The sequence below is a fragment of the Lampetra planeri genome, unplaced genomic scaffold, assembly GCF_965212315.1.
Source record: "Lampetra planeri unplaced genomic scaffold, kcLamPlan1.2.h2 scaffold_387, whole genome shotgun sequence".
Lineage (NCBI taxonomy): Eukaryota > Metazoa > Chordata > Hyperoartia > Petromyzontiformes > Petromyzontidae > Lampetra > Lampetra planeri.
The window spans coordinates 22,654-35,612 of record NW_027615210.1 but is presented as its reverse complement, the minus strand read 5'-3'; the positions used below and the strand labels follow the sequence as shown (position 1 = coordinate 35,612).

The 12,959-nt window shown below is 41.4% G+C and overlaps 1 protein-coding gene across 1 annotated transcript; it reads right to left on the bottom strand.

The window, feature by feature from the left end:
- Nucleotides 1–704: 704 nt before the first annotated feature.
- On the bottom strand, nucleotides 705–12,701 carry LOC144741017 (gamma-aminobutyric acid receptor subunit alpha-4-like). The gene is given in 11 exon segments (XM_078623709.1): nucleotides 705–787; nucleotides 790–1,240; nucleotides 2,845–3,101; nucleotides 7,558–7,710; nucleotides 8,325–8,468; nucleotides 10,774–10,856; nucleotides 10,947–11,167; nucleotides 11,285–11,352; nucleotides 12,413–12,531; nucleotides 12,612–12,661; nucleotides 12,663–12,701. Coding segments are annotated over 11 exon segments (1,668 nt in total).
- Between the last annotated feature and the right edge of the window lie 258 nt (nucleotides 12,702–12,959).

Below are 12,959 nucleotides of genomic sequence, written 5' to 3'. Positions count from 1 at the left end.
AAAGTACCACTCATCCTAGTTTGGAGACTTTCTAACAAACAAATCTTGTCTGTTCCGCTTGTACTGTATTTCACTGTCTGTCTGACAATTACTCAGGGATATTTGATACAAATGAATCTCTAAACTAAAAGTCTCTACACTACCAGAGTCCCGTTGTATTCTTAGAATAATAACTTTGCTGCATTGTCCAGCTTTCATTAACCCTTGGTAGGCACCAAAGTATGATATTGGATTGGAAATATGCCGCAATCATTAACTAAATATCCTTCATCCTTATCCATGTATATTTACAGAGTGTGTTTACAGGTTCAGAAGGTGGGGCAAACATCTGAACATCTTTCTGGGAGCAAGGTACAAAAATAGGAAAATGAAAAAAGCTCCATCTTTATCTTGACTGCTGGCCAAAAGGAAGTGTATGGGCTTCTACGTGATGGCATACCATCATGTAGAAGGCAATAACGTAATCCAGTGTGTCTTATGTAGTTAGATATTTATAAAGTGGGGTAATTAGTTCCCATGCTTGCTGTTCAAAGACCTTATAAAAAAGAATAAATGTATTCTCCAGGATATAGAAGTACTTTGTGAGCCCATTCTGTTGATTAGTTTTGGAAAGAATTATTTCCTCATATTGCTTGCAGACTCTCATAATCCTTCTTTGCTTCCCATCTGTTCAAAGAAATGATTTGTCGCTGCCAGCGCAGAGTCTAGCCACCTTTCGCCACCATGGTGTCCTTCGATAGGTAAACAACCCAGTAGACCATGTTAAATGCCCCAAAGGACACTGGAACAGGATCCGCGCATACTTGTCAATTTTGCTGGTTCCTCCCATACCAGCAGTGGTGGGCTGAGAGCACGGTGTTTGCTTTAGCTCCAGTTTGTTCCCCATCATCTGGATGCGCTCCAGCTTGGGCCCCAGCAGATGCTGCAGAGACAACGAGGCGGTGTTACGCTTACACGGAGTCCCTGCCATCACGTCTGGTGTGGAGGCTGCAGCCTGGGGCATGTTTTTCACAAGCTGCACAGACGAAGAGGCCACGCTGAGCAGGCTCTCAGATTTGGGGCTGGAGCGGGAGATGGTGGAGGAGCTGCCGTTGGCTCCGCTGGCTAAAGGTCGCAGCGGTCTGGCTCTTCCGATGCCGGAAATGTTGGTGGACGATTGGGCTCTCTGGTGACAGCTTGACTCTTGGTGGGGAATATAATTCATGCGCTTTCTCAGGTTACCGTTGCTGTCAGGGTTTTGCTGTAAAACACAAAAAGAGACGACATAATTATACAAAGGACACTAACATTAATATTGTTAGTGTGTCTCACTCTGAACAAAGCCAATGAGACAGGAACTTTCAAAACATTTATTATATGCATTTATGCTGGCTGCAGAAGTTGTTAATACTTACAACTGCAGTAGTTGTTAATACTTAATAGTTGTTAATACATAGTTTAATGGAAGTATATTGTAGCGATTATTCATTTCTTAGGCTTAGGCTATAAAGTTGCCTTATATATAAAGTTGGGTGCCAGATAGAAGAATATTCAAAATAAATCCCATTCTTATTCCTATCAATCGGAGTTATCCTATGAGAGGATTATAGCCTCAGATTATAATTAAGACTTTTCCCAGGAGTAAACAGATCATATAACAGAAACAATACTAAAGATATCAACTGAGGACTTTAATATACATCAATTTTCACCAAACAGAACATCACAAATAACAAAATTACTATAATTCAATATTAAAACAATCCAGAAAATACACTATATGTGACTCTCTTTCCAAATTAGAATAGTAAATAGTGCTCTAAATCCTGCGTAGTGTATGAAGGTAAAGCTCACTTGCTAAACTTTGTCATATTGATCTGATTACAGTTCCCCTGTCACAGATGGCCTTCATCTAGATGCACACGACAGAGTGTGTGCAATACAGATGTCACTTACCAAGGATTTCCCTCATTTCACGCAAGCTTAAGACACAAAGTAGGTAGTACTGCATCTGGGCAGTAATGCAGTGTGGTGTCAAAGGAGCTTATCCTTTGAGAGCTGATGTTTTCAAGCAGGGAGAGTGTGATGCTCGTGCTAAAGCATTTGTAGGAATAATCCAAACCCAAAACTGGAAACATCCAATGTTACTGTGTCCCACCTGCAGCAGAGGCTGTGGATGTATGTGTGTGTGTGTGTGTGTGTGTGTGTGTGTGTGTGTGCGTGCACAGTGTTTGATTTTCATCGCAGAGGATATTAAAGGCTGTGAACTTAGATCCATCAAAACACCCTGACCCCCCATGCCAAAGGCATCAACAGAAACTGCTCTTGAGGAAAAGAGTATTAATTTTTTCACCCTGCTGCCAGAGCCTCTCTGAAACCTATACAGATTCTTCGGCTGTGTTGCCTTGGCAACCTACTAATCCACTGAAGTGCTGTTGTCACTATACTGCATTCAGGCATGATTACGCCACACTAGGATTTGGACTGAAGGGGGAAACTTTAAGCAGTTAGTGTAAAACTGACAAATTGCTGTCAAGTCAGTTTCAATGATCAATGAACAGAAGAACGAGTTCATTTGGTCTCATTTGATCACATACAGCAGAATATGTTCTCTCCTCATTCCGTTTCCAAATCTGTCTGTCTGTCTGTCTAGCTATCTATCTAGAGCTGAACGCATGTCTTGAGTCAGTTTTCATCTCAGCACCTTTGAGCAGCAGCACAGCAGCCAATCCTCTGCCAGGCCCACTTTGGGTCATTTGAACATCCGGTGAGCCCATAATACAGAAAATGCTGTGTAATTGCTCCTTGAAGTAAAGTGTTATCCGCTCATTTGACACGGCTAGTTTGAGATAAACAAAAAATCACCTGCAGCACTTCCTCTGCATCCTTGACCTTGACAGGCGTGGTTTGGGGCACAGGGGGACATTTGGCTGGCTTCTTTTTGGCCCGCTCGATCTGTGCATTGGTGAAGTAGTTGACTGCAGCAAACTCAATGAGGGCAGAGAAGACGAAGGCAAAGCAGACAGCAATAAACCAGTCCATCGCAGTGGCATATGACACCTTGGGAAGGGAGTGACGGGCGCTGATGCTCAGCGTTGTCATGGTGAGGACCGTGGTGATTCCTTCAGTGATCAGAGAAAGACAACAATATTAGTACAACAAGCAGTTTGAAAAAAAATAATGTACCTAAAACATCATTAAGTAAAATTCTAATTTGGAGATGAGAACTCACTGGAATTTAAAAAGAAAAGCAATCAACAGCAACAGCAGATAAAACTTTTTTTAAAAAACGTTTTTTACGCCTGATTTTAAGAGTCCATCCCTGAGCTGGATGGGGAAGCTGTTCCAGAGGCACAGCGCAGCAGTGGAGGTGGTGGTGCAAGTCGAGGGCTCTGAAGAGAGGCGTTCGTAAAGTTAGGGAGGTGCATTTATAGGTGAACAGCAGGATTTTGTAGTTGATCCTGGATGGAACAGGGAGCCAGCCAGTGAATGAAGGATGGGTTATGGGCTCATATTTGCGGACTTTCATCAGACACCTGGCAGAATGTACTTCAGCTTCTGGATGTTCCTGCCAGGAATCTGATGAAGAGCCCGTTACAGTGTGATGGAAATTTCTCTATGCTTTGTTGCGAGAATTCTATGTGAGAGACTTTACCACAGTTTAAGTCAATTATTGCAAAAGAAGATAAATCATATCACTACAAATGCCAAAAACTCCAACTTCTCACAGCTCTCCTCTGTTCTTCAGGGTCTTTTATGTGTTTATGTGGTTTATCTTTAATCAGTGGTCTTCAGTTACACAAGCACTGTTCTTGTTCTTGTTCTCCTAGACGATACAGACATATGGATTGTCGGTTTAGTTTGACAGGTCAGTATTCTTTGTCAAGAAATGATCAAAGGGTCCATATTTGATGAGACAATGCATTGAGGCTGATAGTTCAACTAATATAATGTCTATAATACAGAAATTTTCAATAATGCATCCATGCCTGAGTATTAGTGTTCTCCATGTCATTGCAAACAACTGGTAATAAAGATCACCTGCACAGTGTTCAACTGCCTGTGTACTGTTACGCTGCTCTCATAAGCATATTTCATTAAGTGAATGCAGCAGGATGAAGACTCAAAGACAATTGGCTTTGTGCAGCTGGCGTAAAGAACCACACGTCCTTCACCACTTGGAGCTGTAGCGTTGTCACTTTACCACATGTTATAAAGTGGTTAACTGGATAACAAACTGGCCTCTTTGGATGCAGCAGCTGTGTGGCAACATAATTACCTTTATCTAAGGAGCTTATGGGATTTTTTTTGTTTTTCATTTTGTCTGTCTATTAGCAGGATTACGCAAAATCCACTGGGTCTGTCTTCACACACCTTTGGAGAGTGTTATCAATTATGAGGTAGACCCATTAAACACCGTAGTTCTTTGTTTATGTTTGTACGTGGAGATCTGTCAGCAGGATTACTGAAAAGCAGCTGCTCTGAACCGGATCTCCCAGAAGAGGCTAGTTTTCGGAGGTATCGCCGCACCTCCTGTCATTCAACAGCATCTCTTCAAAGAAGAGAGTAACAAGTAGTAATCTGTAGTAATCTGTAGTAGTAAACTTAAAAAATAATATCAACAGGACAGCCTATTAGGAGCTGCCACTTTCCTTTATGGAATATTCATTCACGATGGGCTGTCAGCCGCTGTGCAGGTCTGTGTCGGTGTATATCCACTTTAAATTGTCTTATTGTTATCAGATAAATGTGTAGAACAGCAAGGACATTTTTGTACTGCTCTTTTCTAGTGTTTCATCCATTTATTTGATTGTAAAGGATTAGGGTTAGGGTTGTTCGCTGCCAACTTATTTTTTCATTTTTAGTAAATGTAAGCAATGCCAGTGTATGCTTGCATTTGAATCAGTTTCTTTTAACTTTCTGTGTTGAAAGTAAGGAACAAAATTGACAAAAACCGTAAAAAGTAAAAACTGAATACGTACTACTTATACCAGATAGAGATTCAGCTGCTCCTCCAAAACTGACCAAATGACCATGTTCAAAGAAATGCATTTGTTTGTTTCATAAATCAATTAAATTTGTCAAGCCCAACATAAAAATTTTCCACTGCACATCTTGGACTTTTGACCCTCAATCTGGGTGTGGAAAAAAAAAAATTGAATAAATAAATAAATAAATAACCCGGGAAAAAGGCTGAAACATCAGGAAGAAGAAAGAGGGATCCTCTCCCTGGGACGGACAGAGCAACAATAGGTGTTTTACTACAGATACTGATACAATATCATCACAGAGAGGACTCCCACTAGGAACACAGAGGGACGAGGGACACAGTGATTAGGACCATTTCAGGGCTAAATGTCACAAAGGCATGTAATATAAAAATAGAGACACCAGCCTGGAGCATACACAAGGTTGTGAGTAGCTCCTAAGGTAGCTGAAGGATACAGTTTAAGCTTATAGCTCACCACTCGTCCTTGGTATTATTAACTAAAAGCAATAATGTGATTTGGAGAAAATCTCCTTTACGTTGGCGATCTGGAACAATCTCTGCAGCAGAGTCCTTCGCCAACATAAATTCCTCCCCTGCGCCCGGACGTGACCGCTGTGTAATTACCTGTCAATCAGCTGAATGTCATTGATAGGTGGACTGCAGCTTGAGGCCACAGACTGTGGATATTAACCTGGAAACTGCTTGGAACACAAGGGGTAAAGTGAACTGGCTGATAGATACATCACGAATATATAAATGTTTTGTTAAATTTGTGCATCACAATGTGTAGAGCTGACGCCCATTTGACAGAGACACAAGAATCGATACCAGTCAGTCTGACATGGGATGCTGGCAGCGGCGGCACATTCTCACTGTCCTTGTGTCGTATACGGACACAGTGCCCCCTTTGACACTGTGTGAGATGCAGCAGCATCAGATAATGCTAATGTTCGCCCAGTGGAGACGGACCTTTTCACATCAGTACATCAGCAAGGAAAACACAAACAGGACTTTAAAATGGAAGATGAAAGATCAATCCCTGTTTCCAATCCTGTGATTCTCATTTGAAACACGTTAAGAATGTACATGATAACCATTCAGATGATTTAAAAAGGCAATATTGACTATTACAATGTTTCTAGCAACACTGCTCTGATGGTATTTTGGCAGTTGTTTGGAAAAGAATACATGCTTTTGGGCTTTACAATAGAATCAGTGTGCAGCTGACTGCTTTTCATCGAGATGAAAATGCAAAGATCACCTCATGACTGTGAGTCAAATCACAAGTACGTAAAGTGTGGATGTCGCTCGTTTAGAAAGCATATTGTCCAAAAAGTCAAACTGCACAAAGCTCATTTAGTTTTAAAATCGATGTCCTTCGATCAACGCTACAAGGCAGCAGACCACACCTGAACACTGATTCAAGTACTCCAGATTGTCCTGCGGTGTGACACTGTGGATGAGTTGAATGAGAATGATGGCCAAGAGGAAAAACACCAAGCTCCTTTTCACGCACCGAAGCCACACGCACATTCAACCGTGCTAGATATCAGTGGAAATCTGCTGCTTCAGCTACTCATTAACATATTAATAGCTGACTATCACACACATTGAACACTGAGGGATTGATCCTTGAGTAGCGTATTATTCTACATGGCCGAGACTTTCCCTCTGTCTGGGTAAAGACCCTCAAGACCACTCAAGAGCAGAATGGAAACAGGTCCCAGAAAAACCTGTGTCTTCAACACAGTGGCAATACATAACAAATAAATATTGTTAATGAATTGAATTCATTGATAAATACCTGATGATTTTAAAGTTTTTTATCGAGATTCTTTACAACTTTTTTCCAAGACATCAACAGCCCAGTTGTCAAACTATGTCTGTGACCTATGTGTCACCTATGACACCTATCAGTTTATTTTCAGACAGTTTCAGACAAACTTTGCACCCAGGGGACCGAAAGCCAAAGTGGGTCACATGTCAAAAAACTAAAAGCATCTGTAAAGTAAAAATGATGAATAATGAAACAAATTGCCAAAATGTGATACAGTGTTTCTAAAAAAAAGCTATATAATTTTCACACTTTATATTCGTCCTATGAATAAAGTAAGGACTTCGTGCTCTATAAATAAGTACGATTTGTAACGACTTGCAATTCTTTACGGGGAGTGTAATGTAAATGCAGGTAAAGTTACACTGAAAAGGTAGTTAATTCTGTTACCCTCTGAAAATAATGGCCTATATCTGCAAGTTTTAAAAAACACAGAATCATCATGAAGAACTGTCTTAGGAAAAAAATCTGTCAAGAAAATGACTTAGGCCATTATTTTAAGACAGTGGCAATTAGCAATTTGACCGAGAATCAGAGGGACAATTGTGTCATATGACAGTGGTTAATTTGACATACAAGCTTCGGGCTTTGCTTTGTTTATGCAAAGAAAGTAAGCATGAACATGATTTTTTTTATTGCTCAAGTACAACAGCTACATACAGTAGCATTGCTAAGACAAGTCTGATTACTGTGTTGGCATTGAAAAGGGAGCAGAGAGGCTGCACACCGTGAGGGAAGTGTGAGGTTTACATACCGAAGACTGTGCGTGCTGGAACGGACTCTTTATTTATCCAGAAGGACACTTGGGAGAGGATCACTGTCATTATGCAGGGGATATATGTCTGAATCATGAAGTAGCCCATTTTACGTTTCAAGTGGAAGTAGACTGTCATCACCACATATTCACCTGCAGAATAAACAGAAAATAATTAGTTGCAAGGTAATAGATTTGACTTAATACAGCTTCAGACAGAAAAAACACTGTGTACATATTTCAGGAAGTCAGTCCATTTTCACCGAAATGGAAACATCCATCTCCTTCAACTGTCTGCTGTTCATGTGGTGGATGGTTCAGTATTTATGTGTACTGAAAGGCCCTCCGACATTCAAAGATGTTTGCAGTTCCTGATTTGAAGAGGCTGTCGACTTCTCCTAGGTCCTTTAAGTTCATATCTTCCTCCTTAATGGCATCTGTGCAATATTTGTCGAGTAATTCATTTGTAGCAGTGAGTTTTAAAGTTGGACAAACTGGGGAACTGAAAATGTTAAACTCTTCTTCAGCAATATAAAGATTATTATCGCAAGATTATTAAACTAATAACACTTACTTCAAAAAATACAAACGAACAACATACATTGTCCTTCAAAGTAATTATTTACGTAATTGCATGGGTTATATAAGTTACTTATATCCTATAACTGTCAGAAAGAACTATGTTCACCACACCAACCATCATCTTCGTGAGTAACATTTAAAATAATGTACATCAAAATGGGGTGAAAATGGGCTGCAAGTCTCACCTGTGATGGATTTAATAATTTCGCTGGAGACCGTTTGGCCAATGAGATCGTACTGAACGAGGCTAGACGACTCAGGAGGGACCTCCACCGAGTGCTGAGGCCCTTTGGTCCACGTGTAGATCATCTCTGTTTTGGGATATGCATCTGTGGGCAGGAAGCAGTAATCTGACTCGTTTACAGTCAACAGCATGCAGAGCGCTCGAAAGTACTCATGTACATGTGGGCATATATGTCACACAGGAGTCTGTTGTCATCTACACTCCTTTACACCTGCATGCCTACCTGTTTTTATGTGCGACTTCTTTAAATGATTTACTTTATCCTGCGTTATCCCTACATTTTAGAGGGAATGGTGTTTTTACTCTGCTACTAACAAAACTTAAGCTGTTTTCTGAGCAATGTAAACATATGACAGGCTTATGAGTAATGTTGCATCAGTACTGGGTAAAATTTAGGAAGCATGACATCTTTATGCATCAGTAATTTACTAGTAGTTACTGCATTCTTTTTAAATTATGTCGATGTATTCACTGGCAAATAACTAGTTTCTTGACTTTACATAAAGAAATTGTGAAGACGTTCCCCAACAGTGATTTAGGTCATTGCTTCTCACCAAAAGATTTCCTTATGAAAACTTTATATTGATTGTTTCATGACTTTCTGAGGCCCCTCCCCTCAGTGGAAATATATGGAAACTCAGGTGGAATTCATTTATGTTTAGGACATAATATTCATGTATTCATTCAAAGGTTATTGATATCATTCTGCCATAAATTCTCCAGTGTGCCTGACTTTGGAATATTTTGTATTTGATCTCCCACTGTGGCCTCCTGTGAGCTATCCGTGTGTCTGAGGAGGATGACCACATGATAGAGACACAACAACATGACAGCTGTCTTTGCCTGCTACTCCCTGTGGGACTCCAACTGTACTGCCAAAATAAAATGACTCTGGTGTGTCATGGAGTGGAACACACAATTCCAGATGGAGTAACAGAAAAGAGGAAGGAGAGAGAGAGACAGGGTGATGGAGGAAAATCGAAGGCGGAGCAGACAGAAGGACACGCACACACACACACCAGCTATGGAAACTAGCTGCATAGGTCTGTGCTATCCTGAGGCAGAGGGAGGGATTCTGACCTTTCTATCGCTTCAGGCCACATCAGATCCATGGTGGCTTCCTCCTGACTGGAGGGGAGCAGCACCAGAGCAGGAGTGTGGAAAGAGAAGTACAAGGGGGCAGGAGGATGACAAAACTGAGAAATTTGAATTTGTCCTCCACAATGTCATCATGCGGGGTAATTGACAGCAGCCTGGGCCAGTGCAAAGGAACGCTCACTCTCTCTCCCTTCCTTTCTCTTGCAGATGCAATCTTCTAATCACTGCTTGTCTCCGATGAGAATGAGCAGCTTTGTTTGAGAAACTACTTTATTTGAGATAAGCCATTTCTGCTGACCAGAAGGCCGTCTATAAACACTGATGCTGAGTTGGGGCTTCATTGTTCACTGCTCAACACAACAATGACATACTTCATTATTTAGCATTAGCTGTCTTTGTGTCTTGCAAAGTGCTCTGCTCCTCAGCACTGCTTTCCAGCAAAGAATCCATTTCAGTGCAGAGCTGAGAACAGTCATGTGATCAAGCTGTTTTTTCCTTATCAGACAGGGGCAAACTATTAGATTTATGAAGAGCATCGTACCTCCTTATGCTAATGAGTCTCACTTCATGTAGCATTTGTGACAACAAGGCTGAGTCATTTTTTGTGAAAAAAGATGTCAACAGCACCGTTACGTCTGAAACATTTTGCAGAAACTTCTTTTTCTGGTATGCACCATACTCTTAAAATGTATCTGATACCTGCAAGTGCTGTTTCCTCTCAACCAGGCACAACAGGACTATTGATCTCTATATGATACAGGATGATAACAAGAGAACTACACAGGTTTAGCAGAAAATCAGAAATCAAATGATGTACAGGTATTTGTTCATTGTGCAGATTCAGTCAGTCGAGACTTTGCTTGGGGTGGCCTATTCAAGCCCAGCTACAGACCAAAAATATGGAAGTGGTCTGGTAGCTGAAGACGTGCCAGGTCACTTCCTGGTGCCTTTAACAAGGCATCAAACAATTTAATTTTACTGTGTAGAATGACAAGAATTCTAATTTGGATTCTATTCTGCCCAAGAAATATTCAGGAATTTCCAAAGATGGTTAATCAGAATAAATAATGGCATTATTATGAATTACTTTCCATCCGAGACAAAAAGGAACACAGTGACTCAAGATGAGCTGTGTAGTGTTGAGGACAGTAAAGGAAAGTGCTATAACAGGTTATGATGATGAGTTGATGAGTGTGGGACACATTCTGTTACAAGTATACAACTGTCTGTATGTGGTGTAATGCTCACTCACACACACACACACACACACACGCGCACACACACACACTTACAGCTTCCAAACTTGAGGGGACAGGCATGTCCATCCATGGGGAAGTCCACAAGCTTCATGGGACATTCAGCACTTATCGTCAATCTGTTGGAGGCATGTTCACAGTTAACACACACACACACACACACAGATGGTCAATTCAATGTAATTAAAGGGTGGAGGTAAGAAGAGCACCTCATGGTGTAGAGAATTGTGCCATTCTTCATGATGCGAAAGAGTCTGTTGGGGGCTGTCATGTTGTGAGCTACAGACTTCTTGCCATTCCTAAAGAAAGTGTCTGGTGTCCACACTTTGGTCACCATCAAGTTGTTGAGCCTCAGAATCTCTATGGGACCCTCATACATCAACCTGCGGTCCACCCATGTCTGCCGAAAGAACACGTCCATCGTGTACTCCTAAAACAGGAAAGTAGACAAACACATGTTATGTGACAAACTTTCCTCAAAATCAAAAAAAGTTCCTGAGAATGAATGGTAGGAATTACTTTGAGTGACGATGGTCAGGATACACACCATTTCAACATCTGAGACAGGCCCAAAACTTGTCACATAAATGTCTGTCTTCACCTCGGTCACTGGACCTGATGACACAATGAACAGGTAACAAGTGACACAATGAATATTCTCTCCTGTGTTACATCCACCATGCCACAGTTCAGCCCTGGAGACCAGTCCTATTCACACTTGATGCTTTAAAAAATGTAAACACTCTCTGCAGGCCTTCAGTCCATCAGGATCAACCCAAAAGACACGCAAGCTTATCTCATCCAGAGCCATGCAGTCTGTGCATAATGGACATAATAGCTTAAAAGATGTAAAACATAATCCTGTTTGATATTTTTTTCCTCTCTCTGTGAAGGAACATGAAGTCAAACTGCATTGATAAGCTATATATTTTAGCTGACAAGGCTGCAGTGCAAGGAGAACATGTGACATTTGTTTGCGAATCACATCCGCACTTTTACAATTTACTTGAACTGTGCATTAAGCATTTGTCCTGCAACGTGGTTATATAAGTATTCGCTTAAACAAGCTTAGAGGCTCCTCCAGTGGCACCAGGCTTACAGGATCAAGTCTGAAACACCATTTGACATTGCGTGGGTTGTCCAAGATGCAACATACAGCATTTCATACAAGTGAAACAACAAAGAGCTCATGAGAAATCAGATACAATGGTGTGTTAAACACATCAAAAGTTCATTTAGTGGATACATGTGTAATTTGGAGGCTATATATCATCACCTGCTTAACATAAGTCTTTCTTCTTTCTTTCTTTCTTTCTTTTTTTTGTCTAAGTCAGCTATTCGTGATGATTTCCTAAAAAAAAAAGAAAATTGTAAATAGACCATTATTTTAAGATGGTGGCGATATCTCTGTATTTTTAATGACTTGACTTGTATAAAATTCCCGTTTTAAATGTCTGACCGCCAAAGGTCGAATGAAAATGAGTTGCTCCATTTATTCTGAGGTTCTTAGTGAATCCAGATTACTGCGGGTCAAATCTTTCAAGGACTTAAGAGATGTATTTGCAGTTCAACATTAAGTTCACTGCCACTTTACAATCAAAGAAAAAAACGCATTTTCACCGCTGACTGAACTTGAATGTAGAGTTTGAGGGTTTGATGCTGCACATACACCTACCACCGAATCCAGGTCGCAGCCTGTTGTCGTATCCGTCCAGAAGCCGATCTAAAATGCGAGTGAAATTCTCCGGATAGATCCTCTCATCCTTCCTTGTCTGTGCTGTGATCTTCTTCACACTAGAAACATAAAAAAAAAACACCATAACTTCAACGGATTCCCAGCTGAGCACCGCGGGCAGAGACGCGTCAGGACTCACCAAGTCACCAAACAGAAAAAGTAGAAGACAATCCGGATGCAAGCGGGGGCGCAGCGCTGTGACCATCTCCTTCTTCTTGGCAGAAACCATCTCTGCATGCCATACTTCAAGCTTCTTCACATCTCACCTCGACAGATGCCTTTGTCCAGAGGGAAGGGACGGAGTAGAGGGACGCGGCGGCACAGAGCCTCTCTCCTCCAGACGCACAGCGCACCTCCACCTCCACCTCCACCTCCACCCCCCACCCCAGCCCAGTCCGGTCACCTCGTCCGGATCCGTGCTGCTGCTGCTGCTGCTGCTGATGGTGGTGGTGGTATTGGTGGTGGTGGTCGCATTCAGAGAAAGCTG